Source organism: Pan troglodytes, chromosome 16 (genome assembly GCF_028858775.2).
Source record: "Pan troglodytes isolate AG18354 chromosome 16, NHGRI_mPanTro3-v2.0_pri, whole genome shotgun sequence".
Lineage (NCBI taxonomy): Eukaryota > Metazoa > Chordata > Mammalia > Primates > Hominidae > Pan > Pan troglodytes.
Genome location: NC_072414.2, coordinates 47322645 through 47339973, shown reverse-complemented (window position 1 = coordinate 47339973; position 17329 = coordinate 47322645). Strand labels below are relative to the sequence as shown.

Sequence of the window (17329 nt, the reverse complement as noted above, 5' to 3'; positions counted from 1 at the left end):
ATACTTTTTTTGCGGGGGATGGGGGAAGGAGTTTCGCTTTTGTTGCCCAGGCTAGAGTGCAATGGTGTGATCTCGGCTCACCGCAACCTCCACCTCCTGGGTTCAAGTGATTCTCCTACCTCAGCCTCCAGAAAGTCTGAGATTACAGGCATGCGCGACCACACCCGGCTAATTTTGTATTTTTAGTAGAGACGCGGTTTCTCTGTGTTGGTCAGGCTGGTCTCGAACTCCCAACCTCAGGTGATCCACCCGCCTCGGCCTCCCAAAGTGCTGGGATTACAGGTGTGAGCCACCGCGCGGGCAGATCATCTCAGGTCGGGAGTTCGAGACCAGCCTGACCAACACAGAGAAACCCCATCTCTACTAAAAATACAAAATTAGCCGGGCATGGTGGTGCATGCCTGTTATCCCAGCTACTCGGGAGGCTGAGGCAGGAGAATCGCTTGAACCCGGGAGGTGGAGGTTGTGGTGAGCCAAGATCACGCCATTGCACTCCAGCCTAGGCAACAAGAGCAAACTCCGTCCCCCCCCCCAAAAAAAAGAAAGAAGTATACTTCTAATGTCCAAATAATACATAATATAGTCATTTTGAAAATCTGCACATCATAACAGGATTCCTCATAGCAGGATATTTTCATGCTCAGTCTTGTATTTCAGCACAAACTAAAGAGTTACACATCACAGTATGTCTGTAGTATCATGGGCTTCCCAGATATGGCTGGACTTTAGCAACAGTAGCCTTTTAAAAACAAATTCCATGGCCCCAATATCATTTAGTTACTTTTATTTAAACTTACCAGCAACTGAACACTATCTTTCCCTAAAAGATGAAGAATCTTGTAAATGCTTGCAAAGATTAAGGGATAAGTGTAACTCCTCAGTCTCTCTGTCCATTCCCAAGTCAAATAACCATAATTAGTAACATTAAGGAGTAAATGTCCAATAATATTGAAACCTATTTCCGTGTTTTTTTTTTTTTTTTTTTTAAGATGGGGTCTCACTCTCTTGCCCAGGCTGGTCTCAAACTTGGGCTCAAGTGGTCCTGCCTCTACAGGTGCACACCACTTCACCTGGCAAAATCTATTTTCATTTCCATTTATAAAACAATATTTTATTTTGTGGCAGTCTTAAAACAGCATTTTATACTGGATATTTGCATTAAAAATTCAATTGGCCAACTAAACTCTTAACTTCTTCAAGGCAGTAATGTGTTTTTTACTTTCTCTGTATCCTCCAAGTGCTAAGTACTGTGGGAATGTATGCTAACGGCTGTGTCAAGTATATTAACATAAAAGAAAGATACAGGAGAAATATTTGTATAAAATAATGGTATACTTTGATGAGTTAAAATTATTTGGGGAAAATACGGAAAACTGAAAATATGTATAGTAGTCCCCCCTTATCTGTGGTTTCTCTTTCCATGTTTCAGTTGCCCAGAGTCAACCACTGTCTGAAAATATGAAGATATTTTGAGAGAGACCACATAAAAGTTCACATAACTTTTATTATAGTATTGTGTTATACTTGTTATATTTTAATACTGTTAATCTCTTACTGTACCTAATTTGTATAAACTTTATCATAAGCGTGTGTGTATTTTTTACATATATAAAAACAATATATATAGAGTTTGGTACTGTCTACAGTTTCAAGCATCCACTAGGGATTTTGGAAACTATCTACTGAAGACGAGGGAGCAAGGGGGACTACTCTAAAAGAAACTGAGCACAATTTCCAAGATGAATACACACTCATAGTCTGGAAAAGAAACGACAAAGGATATTTGAAAACCATGTGATGTGAAACTTCAAGAGACTGCCAGTATTCATCTGGAACAAAACTTGTCTGCACTAAAAAGCAGTTTAATATTCGTAAAGCTATGGTAAACAAGAGCAGATAAATATTTTCTCCAAGAAGATCTGAAAAACAGAACAAAACAGGTAATAGTGGCACAAAAGTCAGGCAGTTCCACTTGCAAAACTTAAAATCTGCTGCTCTGGTTGGCTCCTTGTAAGGCACAGTAGTGACCTCTGGCCCCTCCACACCATTCTTAAAGCCAACCTGGTTGGTTATACAAGCACCACAGCGTCATCACTGGGTGACTGCCACTCTTTTAGTTTAACCAACTTTTCTTGCAACTTATTGTGTAAAGATAATATTAAAATAAATAAAAAAAAAAGAGTGGGTTAACTAAGGCCTTAGGCTAATTAATTAGGTCATACTATGTGTGTATCTAATGAAAGAAACCAGCTAACAAATTACTAATTTGGGAAGCAGCCCTTTGTATATGTGCAATATAAAATGGTCCTCTGTACATATATATTGATGATTACTATTATATATGCCAGGCACTGTGTTAATTTCTTCACATGCATCTCACTTAATCCTCCAAACAATATTATGGGATAGGTATTATTAGCCCCATTTTACAGACGAGCAAATTGAGGCCCAGAAATTAAACTGCCTTGTCCAAATAAAGTTGTAAATTACTTATCAGGATTCAAACCCGGGTCTGTCTGCTGTCTCCAAAGTCCTGCTCTTGACCACAAATGGACAGCCTGTCGGCCAAATACAGAGTATTTTTTAAAAAATTGAATTTAGTTGCCAACATTTAAAAATCAGAATTTATATTAAAATCTGTGTTTCCAGCATTTCCCAGCATTTCAAAACTCGTTAAGATCTGGCAACACAGAGCTCAACGGGCAACTGGCTGGTAATGAAATAGAGGGGGCTCCTTTTAGATGGGGGCAGGAGCTCTCCAGACAGTGTCCCCTCACTCACCCCCGCGGCGCCTGGCGCTCTTCTCCTGGGTGTTGAAGTACAAGGTAGACTTTCTCTTTCGCAGCTTTATCTTGCCGTGGGAGCGGTTCTGGAGACCATGCAAAGTGAGGCTGGCATCTCCGCCCCCCGGCTCCATTCCGCACTTGCTTAGGGGCCTCCTCATCCCCGGCCGCCACCTTCCTAAGGCGGAAGAAAGCTGCAGTAGCGCGCTGCTCGTCCATCCATTAAGTTTGGCCTTTGAGAGCAGTCGTCGCTCGCAAGCCCGGAAGTAACCGGGAACGGGCAACTTCGTAGCTCCCACCCGACGTGGTGGCCCCCTTGCGGTTTCCTTTCGCCGTTTCCGAACCGAGGAATTGCTACTCGCCTTTGGCTTGGCGGTCTCTGTGCTCGGGGGTCCGAAAACTGCTGGAAGGCCCCCGGTCTCTGGAGGGGAGCAGGCGGTAGCGAGTTTAGTGACGTGGAGCAGGCGCAGAACAGTCGGAGGTGCCTGAGTGGTTATTAAAAACGGTAACGGTAATTGTAGACGTCAGTGTTGGTGTTAACATTTCAGGTTCGTTGCTCTCACAAAAAATGCCTGTTCAACGAGGTAGGCAGGGTAGGGATGATTTAGCTTGTTGTACAGATGTGGAAACAGGCTGAATGGTTCCTATTTTTTTTGTTGTTGTTGCTGTTGTTAGGTTTTTTTTTTGTTTTTTTTTTTTTGTTTTTTTTGAGACGGAGTTTCGCTCTTGTAGTCCAGGCTGGAGTGCAGTGGCGCGATCTGGGCTCACTGCAACTTCTGCCTCCCGGGTTCCAGTGATTTTCCTGCCTCAGCTCCCAAGTAGCTGGGACTACAGGCGCGCCACCACGCCTGGCCAATTTTTGTATTTTTTTGTAGAGACGGGGTTTCACCATATTGGCCTGGCTGGTCTGGAACTCGACCTCGTGATCCGCCCGCCTCGGCCTCCCAAAGTGTTGGGATTACAGGCGTGAGCCACCGCGTGCGGCCCACTCCTCTTGTTAAAAGTAAAACCAGGCCGGGCGCGGTGGCTCACGCCTGTATTCCCAGCACTTTGGGAGGCCAAGGCGGGCGGATCAGGAGGTCAGAGGATCGAGACCATCCTGGCTAACACGGTGAAACCCCGTCTCTACAAAAAATACGAAAAATTAGCCGGGTGTGGTGACACGCGCCTGTAGTCCCAGCTTCTCGGGAGGCTGAAGTAGGAGAATGGCGTTAACCGAGGAGGCGGAGCTTGCAGTGAGCCGAGATTGCACCATTGCACTCCAGCCTGGGCGACAGAGCGAGACTCCGTCTCAAAAAAAAAAAAAAAAGAAAAAGTATGCATTTAAAACCATTGAGAACATTCTGTAATAGAAAAGGTTTTAGTTTTGTCTTATACCCTTCCCTAATTCACTTCCTGTACTTCTTATGTATTTATATTCTTGTTTTAATTAGTAACATATTATAAAAATATTGTTCACTCCAGTGCAAAGTAGTGACATCTTTTAAAAGGACATTGTACTAAGTGATGGCTTTGCTTTCCATTTTTGTATACAGATTTGAAGAGATTTCCTGGGTGTGGAGTGTGACTTTCCAAAACCAGCTTTTCCTTGAGCTGTATTTGTTGCAGCAATGTTTAGGAGATTGACTTTTGCACAACTGCTTTTTGCCACTGTCCTTGGAATTGCTGGAGGAGTATATATTTTTCAACCAGTATTTGAACAGTATGCCAAAGATCAGAAGGAATTAAAAGAAAAGGTGCAGTTGGTACAAGAATCAGAAGAGAAGAAAAGTTAATACTACATGGAGTTAGGCCGGGCGCAGTGGCTCACGCCTGTAATCCCAGCACTTTGGGAGGCCGAGGCGGGTGGATCAGGTGGTCAGGAGTTCAAGACCAGCCTGACCAACATGGTGAAACCCTGTCTCTACTAAAAATACAAAAATCAGCCAGGCTTGGTGGCATGCGCCTGTAATCCCAGCTACTTGGGAGGCTGAGGCAGGAGCATCACTTGAACCTGGGAGGCAGAGGTGGCAGTGAGTCAAGATCACGCTGCTGCACTCCAGCCTGGGTGACAGAGCGAGACTCCATCTAAAAAAACAAAAAGCAAAAAAAACCACAAATACCTCATGGAGATGAACCGTAATAATTGCTTAAAGTTCCATTTAATTATGTTAACTCGAATCTAGCAAAAACATAGATGTACTTAAAAATAAATCATGGATAATGATTTTTTAACCTAACACTGTTCATTTTAATGTTTATTGTATATTTGTCATTTTATGTCTTTTTACCAGGACAGATAAGTAATTTCCTTTTAAACAAAAGTGAGTATTTCAGGAATATTTTCTACTTGAGGTTTATTTTTCTAGGAATTCAGCATATGCAGTATCATGGGGTGCCAGTCTCAGTGTGTATATAATAATTGGGAAGGGTGTTTGCAATAGTGTTTGTAGATATGTGAACCAACTTAAACTACCTCAGGCAGAAATCCACTCCGTTACCCTGCAGTTAGATTGGTTTAATATATTTTGGCAGTCATTCAATCCCAGCCGTTTTTCATCTCAGGCAGTGTGGAGGAGTAGTTGAGAATTGGGATGGCTCAGATCAAATTGAGGTTTTAGAGAAGGTAGATGTTGTTTGAGAGGATGGCAGATATGACACAGATGTTTTTTAATCCACTAAGCAAATTTGCATTAATAATGGTGTTAAGAGAGTAGTTAATTTATTATGAAGCTATTATTCATATAGTTAAAATTTTTTTTGAAGTTACTAAGAATTGGTATTACTTTTTACTCTAACGTTAAGTTTGTATTTTCTTTTTTTCTCCTTTTTTTTTTTTTAAGTTCTGGGATACATGTGCTGAATGTGCAGGTTTGTAACATAGATATACATGTGCCATGGTGTTTGCTGCACCTGTCAACCCGTCATCTAGGTTTTAAGCCCTGCATGCATTAGGTATTTGTCCTAATGCTCTCCCTCCCCTTGCCCCCCACCCGCCCCCGACAGGCCCCAGTGTGTGATGTTCCCCTCCCTGTGTCCATGTATTGTCATTGTTCAGCTCTCACTTATGAGTGAGAACATGTGGTGTTTGGTTTTCTGTTCCTGTGTTAGTTAGTTTGCTGAGAATGATGGTTTCCAGCTTCATCCATGTCCCTACAAAGTACATAAATTCTTTTTTTTTTTTTTTTTTGAGACGGAGTCTGGCTCTGTTGCCCAGGCTGGAGCGTAGTGGCGCAATATTGGCTTGCTGCAACCTCTGCCTCCGCCTCCCAGGTTCAAGCAATTCTGCCTCAGCCTACCTAGTAGCTGGGACTACATGTGTGCACCACCACACCTAGCTAATGTTTGTATTTTTAGTAGAGATGGGGTTTCACCATTTTGGCCAGGATAGTTTCAATCTGCTGACCTCGTGATCCGCCCGCTTCGGCCTCCCAAAGTGCCGGGATTATAGGCATGAGCCACCGCGCCTGGCCGTGCATGTGTCTTTATAGTAGAATGATTTGTAATCCTTTGGGTATATACCCAGTAATGGGATTGCTGGGTCAAATGGCATTTCTGGTTCTAGATCCTTGAGGAATCGCCACACTGTCTTCACAATGGTTGAACTAATTTACACTCCCACCAACAGTGTAAAAGCGTTCGTATTTCTCCACAGCCTCACCAGCATCTGTTGTTTCCTGACTTTTTAATGATCACCATTCTAACTGGCATGAGATGGTATCTCATTGTGGTTTTGATTTGCATTTCTCTAATGACAAGTGATGATGAGCTTTTTTTCATAAGTTTGTTGACTGCGTAAATGTCTTCTTTTGAGAAGTGTCTGTTCATATCCTTCACTCACTTTTTGATGGGGTTGTTTTTTTCTTGTAAATTTGTTTAAGTCCCTTGTAGATTCTGGATATTAGCCCTTTGTCAGATGGATAGATTACAAAAATTTTCTCCCATTCTGTAGGTTGCCTATTCACTCTGATGCTAGTTTCTTTTGCTAGGCAGAAGCTCTTTAATTAGATCCCATTTGTCGATTTTGGCTTTTGTTGCAATTGCTTTTTGGTGGCCTTGTCATGAAGTCTTTGCCCATGCCTATGTCCTGAATGGTATTGCCTAGGTTTTCTTCTAGACTTTTTATGGTTTTAGGTTTTCCATTTAAGTTATTAGTCCATCTTGAGTTAATTTTTGTATAAGGTGTAAGGAAGGGGTCCAGTTTCTGTTTTCTGCATATGGCTAGCCAGTTTTCCCAGCACCATTTATTAAATAGGGAATCCTTTCCCCATTGCTTGTTTTTCTCAGGTTTGTCAAAGATCAGATGGTTGTAGATGTATGGTGTTATTTCTGAGTTCTGTTCTGTTCCATTTGTCTATGTCTCTATTTTGGTACCAGTACCATGGTGTTTTGGTTACCATAGCCTTTTTGTATAGTTTGAAGTCAGGTAGCTTGATGCCTCCAGCTTTGTTCTTTTTGCTTGGGGTTGCCTTGGCTATATGGGCTCTTTTTTGGTTCTACATGAAAGTTAAAGTATTTTTTTCTAATTCTGTGAAGAAAGTCATTGGTAGCTTGATGGTAATAGCATTGAATCTATAAATTACTTTGGGCAGTATGGCCATTTTCATGATTGATTCTTCCTATCCATGAGCATGGAATGTTTTTCCATTTGTTTGTGTCCTCTCTTATTTCCTTGAGCAGTGGTTTGTAGTTCTCCTTGAAGAGGTCCTTCACATCCCTTGTAAGTTGTATCCCTAAGCATTTTATTCTGTTTGTAGCAATTGTGAATAGGAGTTCACTCATGATTTGGCTGTTTGTCTGTTAAGGGTGTATAGGAACGCTTGTGATTTTTGCACATTGATTTTGTATCCTGAGACTTTGCTGAAGTTGCTTATCAGCTTAAGGAGTTTTTGGATGGAGACAGTGGGGTTTTCTAAATACACAATCATGTCATCTGCAAAGAGACAATTTGACTTCCTCTCTTCCTATTTGAATACCCTTTCTTTCTTTCTCTTGCCTGATTCCCTGGCCGGTACTTCCAATACTGTGTTGAATATGAATAGTGACAGAGAGCATCCTTATGCCGGTTTTCAAAGGGAATGCTTCCATTAAGTTTGTGTTTTCAATGAGATCTATAAATGTAATCACATATGTGCAAAGTTCTTTATCTAAATCAACATGTTTTTATATTGATATCCTTTTTCTTAAAATGTAAATTCATTATAATTTAATCTCAGCTATGTTAGGTGGAGACCAGCATAGGTAATTTTTTTTTTTTTTTTTTTGAGATACAGTCTCGCTGTGATGCCCAGGCTGGAGTGCAATGGCGTGATTTTGGCTCACTGTAACCTCTCCCACCCAGGTTCAAGTGATTCTCCTGCCTCAGCCTCCCGAGCAGCTGGGATTACAGGTGCCTGCTACCACACCCGGTTTATTTATTTATTTATTGAGACGGAGTCTCGCTCTGTTGCCCAAGCTGGAGTGCAGTGGCACGATGTCAGCTCACTGCAACCTCCACCTTCTGGGTTCACACCATTCTCCTGCCTCAGCCTCCTGAGTAGCTGGGACCACAGGTGCTTGCCACCACTGCCGGCTAAGTTTTTGTATTTTTAGTAGAGACAGGGCTTCACCATGTCAGCCAGGATGGTCTTGATCTCCTGACCTCGTGATCCGCCCGCCTCGGCTTCCCGAAGTAATTTTTGTATTTTTAGTGGAGACGGGGTTTCACCCTATTGGCCAGGCTGCTCTTCAACTCCTGACCTGAAGTGATACCCCTGCCTTGGCCTCCCATAGTGCTGAGATTACAAGCGTGAGCCACTGCGCCTGGCCTAGCATAGGTAATTTTTAAAAATAGAAAATGAAGAAATTACAAAAGTACTATATGTTCCTTAAAGCATTCTAATATTACAAAATGAACAAAGTGAAAAGTGAAAATTATTGTTGTATAAATGGATTTATTCAGTACCTTTAACAATTTAGTGTGATCTTTTGAGGTTTTCTTTTTGTTTTTTGTTTTTAAAGAGATAGGGTCTCTCTCTGTCACCCAGGCTTGAGTGTAGTATCATCATTGCTCGCTATAACCTTGAACTCCTGGGCTCACGTGATTCCGCTCGTCTCATCGACTATAGTTGTACACAACTACATCTGGCTTATTTAAAACAAATCTTTGTAGAAATGGGGTCTCACTCTGTGGCCTAGTCTGGTCTTAATCCCCTGGACTTAAGTGAGCTTCTTCCCTTGGCCTCCCAAAGCACTAGGATTCTAGGCGTCAGCCACTGTGCTTGGCAAGATTTTTTCCTATGCACTTAAAAGTAGTTATAAAAATTTTAATTTAAATACCAAATGTCTGCTGGGTAAGAGGTTTGGCTTTGCTTAGCTCTAGACTGGAATTCTGTTGTTTGTGTCTTCTCATTCTGGGACCGGGGCTCAAGGAGCAGCCTCTGTCAGGGCTATGACAGAGTGTAGGAGAGAGAGAGAGATGGAGAGCAGTTGTAAGTTTCCGCTCAATTGTGGCACATTATCACATCTTCTCATATTTTGTCTTAGAGCATGTCACATGCTCAAGCCTAAAGTCATCAAGGCAAGGGACATGGACTCTTCTCATAGGATGCACAGTCAAGTCACGTGACAGGAATACATAATGTTATTACATTTGAGGAATAATCCTAACACATCAAGTTAAAGTAAGCTGCTTTTGATCCCCCTTTTGAAAAGGATGCCAGTTTAGTTGTTACATACCAAGTGCCAGAGGCTGAGTTTTTTTTTTTTCCTGGTGAAGATATTGCATTCGTTGAAATCAAAACCACACTGAGTTACCATTTCATGTTCACTAGGATGACTGCAGTCAAAAAGATGGAAAATTACAAGTGCTGGTGAGGATGTGAAACAATTGGAAGCTTCATACACTACTGGTTGGAAAGTAAAATGGTGCAGTCACTTTGGGAAAGTTTGGCAGTTCTTCAAATGGTTAAACGTAGAGCTACTATATGGCCTAGCAATTCCCCTTACAGGCATATGCCCAAGATAATTGAAAATATATGTTCAGGGCTACCCTCTTTGGGTCCCCTCCCTTTGTATGGGAGCTCTGTTTTCACTCTATTAAGTCTTGCATCTGCAGTCTTCTGGTCTATATTTGTTACGGCTCCAGCTGAGCTTTTGCTCGCCATCCACCCCTGTTGTTTGCCGCTGTCGCAGACCCGCCGCTGACTTCCATCCCTCCGGATCCAGCAGGGTGTCTGCTGTGCTCCTGATCCAGCGAGGCGCCCATTGCCACTCCTGATCGGACTGAAGGCTTGCCATTGTTCCTGCACGGCTAAGAGCCTGGGTTCGTCCTAATTGAGCTGAACACTAGTCACTGGGTTCCACGGTTCTCTTCCGTGACCCACGGCTTCTAATAGAGCTATAACACTCACCGCATGGCCCAAGATTCCATTGCTTGGAATCCGTGAGGCCAAGAACCCCAGGTCAGAGAACACGAGGCTTGCCACCGTCTTGGAAGCAGCCTGCCACTATCTTGGGAGCTCTGGGAATAAGGACCCCCAGTAACATTTGGTGACCACGAAGGGATCTCCAAAGCAATGGGAAACGTTCCCCCCAAGGCAGAAACGCCCCTGAGATGTATTCTGGAGAATTGGGACCAACTGGACTCTCACACGCTAAGAAAGAAACGACTTATATTCTTCTGCAGTACCACCTGGCCACGATATCCTCTTCAAGGGGGAGAAACCTGGCCTCCTGAGGGAAGTATAAATTATAACACTAGCTTACAGCTAGAGCTCTTTTGTAGAAAAGAAGGCATAAGGAGTGAAGTGCCATATGTACAAACTTTCTTTTCATTAAGAGACAACTCACAATTATGTAAAAAGTGTGATTTATGCCCTATAGGAAGCCCTCAGAGTCTACCTCCCTACCCCAGCGTCCCCTCGACTCCTTCCCCAACTAATAAGGACCCCCACTTCAACCAAAACTGTCCAAAAGGAGATAGACAAAGGGGTAAACAACGAACCACAGAGTGCAATTTTCCCCGATTATGCCCACTCCAAGCAGTGGGAGGAGAATTCGGCCCAGCCAGAGTGCGTGTACCTTTTTCTCTCTCAGACTTAAAGCAAATTAAAATAGACCTAGGTAAATTCTCACATAACCCTGATGGCTATATTGAGGTTTTACAAGGGTTAGGACAGTCCTTTGATCTGACATGGAGAGATAACAATGTTACTGCTAAATCAGATACTAATCCCAAATGAGAGAAGTGCCGCCATAACTGCAGCCCGAGAGTTTGGCGATCTCTGGTATCTCAATCAGGTCAGTGATAGGATGACAACAGAGGAAAGAGAAAAATTCCCCACAGGCCAGCAGTCAGTTCCCAGTGTAGACCCTCACTGGGACACAGAATCAGGATATGGAGATTGGTGCCGCAGACATTTGCTAACCTGCGTATTAGAAGGACTAAGGAAACCTAGGAAGAAGCTTATGAATTATTGGCAATGATGTCCACTATAACACAGGGAAAGGAAGAAAATCCTACCGCCTTTCTGGTGAGACTAAGGGAGGCATTGAGGAAGCATACCTCTCTGTCACCTGATTATATTGAAGGCCAACTAATCTTAGAGGATAAGTTTATCACTCAGTCAGCTGCAGACATTAGAAAGAAACTTCAAAAGTCCGCCTTAGGCCCGGAGCAAAACTTAGAAAACCTATTGAACTTGGCAACCTCGGTTTTTTATAATAGAGATCAGGAGGAGCAGGAGGAATGGGACAAATGGGATTTTAAAAAAGGTCACTGCTTTAGTCATGGCCCTCAGGCAAGCAGACTTTGGAGGCTCTGGAAAAGGGAAAAGCTGGGCAAGTTGAATGCCTAATAGGGTTTGCTTTCAGTGCGGTCTACAAGGACACTTTAAAAAAGATTGTCTAAGTAGAAATAAGCCGCCCCATGCCCCTTATGTCAAGGGAATCACTGGAAGGCCCACTGCCCCAGGGGATGAAGGTCCTCTGAGTCAGAAGCCACTAGCCAGATGATCCAGCAGCAGGACTGAGGGTGCCCGGGGCAAATGCCAGCCCATGCCATCACCCTCACAGAGCCCCAGGTGTGCTTGACCATTGAGGGCCAGGAGGTTAACTGTCTCCTGGACACTGGCGTGGCCTTCTCAGTCTTACTCTTCTGTCCTGGACAACCGTCCTCCAGATCTGTCACTATCTGAGGGGTCCTAGGACAGCCAGTCACTAGATACTTCTCTCAGCCACTAAGTTGTGACTGGAGAACTTTACTCTTTTCACATGCTTTTCTAATTATGCCTGAAATTGCCACACCCTTGTTAGGGAGAGACATTCTAGCAAAAACAGGGGCCATTATACACCTGAACATAGGAGAAGGAACACCTGTTTGTTGTACCCTGCTTGAAATCTGGGTAACAGAAGGACAATATGGACGAGCAAAGAATGCCCGTCCTGTTCGAGTTAAACTAAAGGATTCTGCCTCCTTTCCCTACCAAAGGCAGTACCCCCTTAGACTCGAGGCCCAACAAGGACTCCAAAAAATTGTTAAGGACCTAAAAGCCCAAGGCCTAGTAAAACCGTGCAGTAGCCCGTGCAATACTCCAATTTTAGGAGTACAGAAACCCAATGGACAGTGGAGGTTAGTGCAAGATTTCAGGATTATCAATGAGGCCATTGTCCATCTATACCCAGCTGTACCTAACCCTTATACTCTGCTTTCCCAAATACCAGAGGAAGCAGAGTGGTTTACAGTCCTGGACCTTAAGGATGCCTTTTTCTGTATCCCTGTACATCCTGACTCTCAATTCTTGTTTGCCTTTGAAGATCCTTCGAACCCAACATCTCAACTCACCTGGACTGTTTTACCCCAAGGGTTCAGGGATAGCTCCCATCTATTTGGCCAGGCATTAACCCGAGACTTAAGCCAGTTCTCATACCTGGACACTCTTGTCCTTTGGTACATGGATGATTTACTTTTAGCTGCCCATTCAGAAACCTTGTGCCATCAAGCCACCCAAGCACTCTTAAATTTCCTTCCTGCCTGTGACTACAAGGTTTCCAAACCAAAAGTTCAGCTCTGCTCTCAGCAGGTTTAATACTTAGGGCTAAAATTATCCAAAGGCACCAGGGCCCTCAGTGAGGAACATATCCAGCCTATACTGGCTTATCCTCATCCCAAAACTCTAAAGCAACTAAGAGGGTTCCTTGGCATAACAGGTTTCTGTCGAATATGGATTCCCAGGTACGGTGAAATAGACCATTGTATACACTAATTAAGGAAACTTGGAAAGTCAATACCCATTTAGTAAGATGGACACCTGAAGCAGAAGCGGCTTTCCAGGCCCTAAAGAAGGCCCTAACCCAAGCCCCAGTGTTAAGCTTGCTGATGGGGCAAGACTTTTCTTTATATGTCATAAAAAAACCAGGAATAGCTCTAGGAGTCCTTACACAGGTCCGAGGGACGAGCTTGCAACCCGTGGCATACCTGAATAAGGAAATTGATGTAGTGGCAAAGGGTTGGCCTCATTGTTTATGGGTAGTGGCAGCAGTAGCAGTCTTAGTATCTGAAGCAGTTAAAATAATACAGGGAAGAGATTTTACTGTGTGGTCATCTCATGATGTGAACGGCATACTCACTGCTAAAGGAGACTTGTGGCTGTCAGACAACCATTTACTTAAATATCAGGCTGTATTACTTGAAGGGCCAGTGCTGCGACTGCGCATTTGTGCAACTCTTAACCCAGCCCCATTTCTTCCGGACAATGAAGAAAAGATAGAACATAACTGTCAACAAGTAATTGCTCAAACCTACACCGCTTGAGGGGGACCCTTTAGAGGTTCCCTTGACTGATCCTGACCTCAACTTGTATACTGATGGAAGTTCCTTTGTAGAAAAAGGACTTCAAAAAGCAGGGTATGCAGTGGTCAGTGATAATGGAATACTTGAAAGTAATCTCACTCCGGGAACTAGTGCTCAGCTGGCAGAACTAATAGCCCTCACTCGGGCACTAGAATTAGGAGAAGGAAAAAGGGTAAATATATATACAGATTCTAAGTATGCTTACCTAGTCCTCCATGCCCATGCAGCAATATGGAGAGAAGGGGAATTCCTAATTTCTGAGGGAACACCTATCAAACATCAGGAAGCCATTAGGAGATTATTATTGGCTGTACAGAAACCTAAAGAAGTGACAGTCTTACACTGCCAGGGTCATCAGAAAGGAAAGGAAAGGGAAATAGAAGGGAACCGCCAAGAGGATATTGAAGCCAAAAGAGCCGCAAGGCAGGACCCTCCGTTAGAAATGCTTATAAAAGGACCCCTAGTATGGGGTAATCCCCTCCGGGAAACCAAGCCCCAGTACTCAGAAGAAGAAATAGAATGGGGAACCTCACGAGGACATAGTTTCCTCCCCTCAGGATGGCTAGCCACTGAAGAAGGAAAAATACTTTTGCCGGCAGCTAACCAATGGAAATTACTTAAAACCCTTCAGCAAACCTTTCACTTAGGCATTGATAGCACCCATCAGATAGCCAAATCATTATTTACTGGACCAGGCCTTTTCAAAACTATCAAGCAGATAGTCAGGGCCTGTGAAGTGTGCCAAAGAAATAATCCCCTGCCTTATCGCCAAGCTCCTTCAGGAGAAAAAAGAACAGGCAATTACCCAAGAGAAGACTGGCAACTAGATTTTATCCACATGCCAAAATCGCAGGGATTTCAGTGTCTACTAGTCTGGGTAGATACTTTCACTGGTTGGGCAGAGGCCTTCCCCTGTAGGACAGAAAAGTTCCAAGAGGTAATAAAGGCACTAGTTCATGAAGTAATTCCCAGATTCGGACTTCCCTGAGGCTTACAGAGTGACAATGGTCCTGCTTTCAAGGCTACAGTAACCCGGGGAGTATCCCAGGCGTTAGGTATAGAATATCACTTACACTGCACCTGGAGGCCACAATCCTCAGGGAAGGTTGAGAAAATGAAACACTCAAACGACATCTAAGCAAGCTAACCCAGGAAACCCACCTCGCATGGTCTGCTCTGTTGTCTATAGCCTTACTAAGAATCCAAAACTCTCCCCAAAAAGCAGGACTTAGCCCATACAGAATGCTGTATGGATGGTCCTTCCTAACCAATGACCTTCTGCTTGACCAAGAGATGGCCAACTTAGTTGCAGACATCACCTCCTTAGCCAAATATCAACAAGTTCTTAAAACATTACAAGGAGCCTGTCCCCGAGAGGAGGGAAAAGAAATATTCCACCCTGGTGACATGGTATTAGTCAAGTCCCTTCCCTCTAATTCCCCATCCCTAGACACATCCTGGGGAGGACCCTACCCAGTCATTTTATCTATCCCAACTGCTGTTAAAGTGGCTGGAGTGGAGTCTTGGATACATCACACTCGAGTCAAACCCTGGATACTGCCGAAGGAACCCGAAAATCCAGGAGACAACGCTAGCTATTTCTTTGAACCTCTAGAGGATCTGTGCCTGCTCTTCAAGCAACAACCATGAGGAAAGTAACTAAAATCGTAAATCCCCATGGCCCTCCCTTATCATATTTTTCTCATTACTGTTCTCTCACCACCTTTCAGTCTCACTGCACCCTCTCCATGCCACTGTACGACCAGTAGCTCCCCTTACCAAGCGTTTCTATGGAGAATGCGGCGTCCCAGACATATTGATGCCCCATCGTATAGGAGTTTATCTAAGGGAAACCCCGCCTTCACCGCCCAGACCCATATGCCCCACAACTGCTATAACTCTGCCACTCTTTGCATGCATGCAAATACTCATTATTGGACAGGGAAAATGATTAATCCTAGTTGTCCTGGAGGACTTGGAGCCACTGTCTGTTGGACTTAGTTCACCCATACTGGTATGTCTGATAGGGGTGGAGTTCAAGATCAGGCAAGAGAAAAACACGTAAAGGAAGTAATCTCCCAACTGACCTGAGTACATAGCACGCCTAGCCCCTACAAAGGACTAGATCTCTCAAAACCACATGAAACCCTCCGTACCCATACTCGCCTGGTAAGCCTATTTAATACCACCCTCACTGGGTTTCATGAGGTCTCGGCCCAAAACCCTACTAACTGTTGGATGTGCCTCCCTCTGCACTTCAGGCCATACATTTCAATCCCTGTACCTGAACAAGGGAACAACTTCAACACATAAATAAACACCCCTTCCGTTTTAGTAGGACCTCTTGTTTCCAATCTGGAAATAACCCATACCTCAAACCTCACCTGTGTAAAATTTAGCAATACGATAGACACAACCAACTCCCAATGCATCAGGTGGGTAACTCCCCCCCACGAATAGTCTGCCTACCCTCAGGAATATTTTTTGTCTGTGGTACCTCAGCCTATTGTTGTTTGAATGGCTCTTCAGAATCTATGTGCTTCCTGTCATTCTTAGTGCCCCCGTGACCATCTACACTGAACAAGATTCATACAATCATGTCATACCTAACCCCTGCAACAAAAGAGTACCCATTCTTCCTTTTGTTATTGGAGCAGGAGTGCTAGGCGGAATAGGTACTGGCATTGGCAGTATCACAACCTGTACTCAGTTCTACTACAAATTATTTCAAGAAATAAATGGTGACATGGAACGGGTCGCCGATTCCCTGGTCACCGAGCAAGATCAACTTAACTTCCTAGCAGCAGTAGTCCTTCAAAATCGAAGAGTTTTAGACTTGCTAACCACTGAAAGAGGGGGAATCTGTTTATTTTTAGGGGAAGAATGCTGTTATTATGTTAATCAATCTGGAATTGTCACCAAGAAAGTTAAATTCAAGATCAAATACAACGTAGAGCAGAGGAGCTTCAAAACACCGGACTTGGGGCCTCCTCAGCCAATGGATGCTCTGGATTCTTCCCTTCTTGGGACCTCTAGCAGCTATAATATTGTTACTCCTCTTTGGACCCTGTATCTTTAACCTCCTTGTTAAGTTTGTCTCTCCAGAATCGAAGCTGTAAAGCTACAAATGGTTCTTCAAATGGAGCCCCAGATGCAGTCCATGACTAAGATCTACCGCGGACCCCTGGACCAGCCTGCTAGCCCATGCTCCAATGTTAATGACATCAAAGTCACCTCTCCCGAGGAAATCTCAACTGCACAGCCCCTACCATGCCCCAGTTCAGCAGGAAGCAGTTAGAATGGTCGTCGGCCAACCTCCCCAAAAGCACTTGGGTTTTCCTGTGGAGTGGGGACTGAGAGACAGGACTAGCTGGATTTCCTAGGCTGACTAAGCATCCCTAAGCCTAGCTGGGAAGGTGACTGCATCCACCTTTAAGCATGGGGCTTGCAACTTAGCTCACACCTGACCAATCAGGTAGTAAAGAGATCTCACTAAAATGCTAATTAGGCAAAAACAGGAGGAAAAGAAATAGCCAATCATCTATCGCCTGAGAGCACAGTGGGAAGGACAATGATTGGGATATAAACTCAGGCATTCCAGCCAGCAACTGCTACCCTCTTTGGGTCCCCTCCCTTTGTATGGGAGCTCTGTTTTCACTCTATGAAATCTTGCAACTGCAAAAACAAAACCAAACAAAATACACACACACTATATATATATATATATATATATATG

The 17329-nt window shown here is 43.8% G+C and overlaps 4 protein-coding genes and 1 pseudogene across 6 annotated transcripts in view; 4 read left to right on the top strand and 1 right to left on the bottom strand.

Annotated features, from left to right (window-relative positions):
• PIGB (phosphatidylinositol glycan anchor biosynthesis class B) overlaps positions 1–3144 on the bottom strand; it is a 36626-nt gene extending 33482 nt beyond the window's left edge. For both annotated transcript variants that reach the window (XM_054667548.2, XM_054667549.2), the window contains exons 1-3: positions 2782–3144; positions 1786–1919; positions 798–917 (exon numbers count right to left, since the gene is read on the bottom strand). In XM_054667548.2, the coding sequence (XP_054523523.1) occupies positions 798–917; positions 1786–1919; positions 2782–2944 (417 nt within the window). In that variant the 5' untranslated portion in view covers positions 2945–3144. The remainder of the gene's footprint in view (positions 1–797; positions 918–1785; positions 1920–2781) is intronic.
• Positions 1–5002, top strand: part of CCPG1 (cell cycle progression 1) — a 91705-nt gene extending 86703 nt beyond the window's left edge. Inside the window, exon 11 of one of the 2 annotated variants that reach the window (XR_010151338.1) lies at positions 4319–5002. The gene's annotated coding sequence lies outside the window, so the exon portion shown is untranslated. Of the gene's footprint in view, positions 1–1429; positions 1630–4318 lie in introns of those variants that run through there. The other variant, XR_010151336.1, reaches the window with a different exon arrangement.
• PIGBOS1 (PIGB opposite strand 1) lies at positions 4394–4558 on the top strand. Its single transcript, XM_063794972.1, has one exon. It carries the CDS (start codon positions 4394–4396, stop codon positions 4556–4558), a length of 165 nt encoding a protein of 54 aa, XP_063651042.1.
• An 8022-nt stretch (positions 5003–13024) lies between the features above and the next one.
• LOC129137224 (uncharacterized) lies at positions 13025–14581 on the top strand. Its single transcript, XM_063794952.1, is given in 2 exon segments — positions 13025–13551; positions 13553–14581. Coding segments are annotated over 2 exon segments (1461 nt in total). The 5' UTR covers positions 13025–13119.
• An 81-nt stretch (positions 14582–14662) lies between these two features.
• LOC134808528 (syncytin-1-like) lies at positions 14663–16992 on the top strand (annotated as a pseudogene).
• Positions 16993–17329: the final 337 nt, after the last annotated feature.

Bases quoted from the DNA above. Each gene is read 5' to 3' on its own strand.
- PIGBOS1 (XM_063794972.1), top strand. From the start codon at position 4,394: ATGTTTAGGAGATTGACTTTTGCACAACTGCTTTTTGCCACTGTCCTT.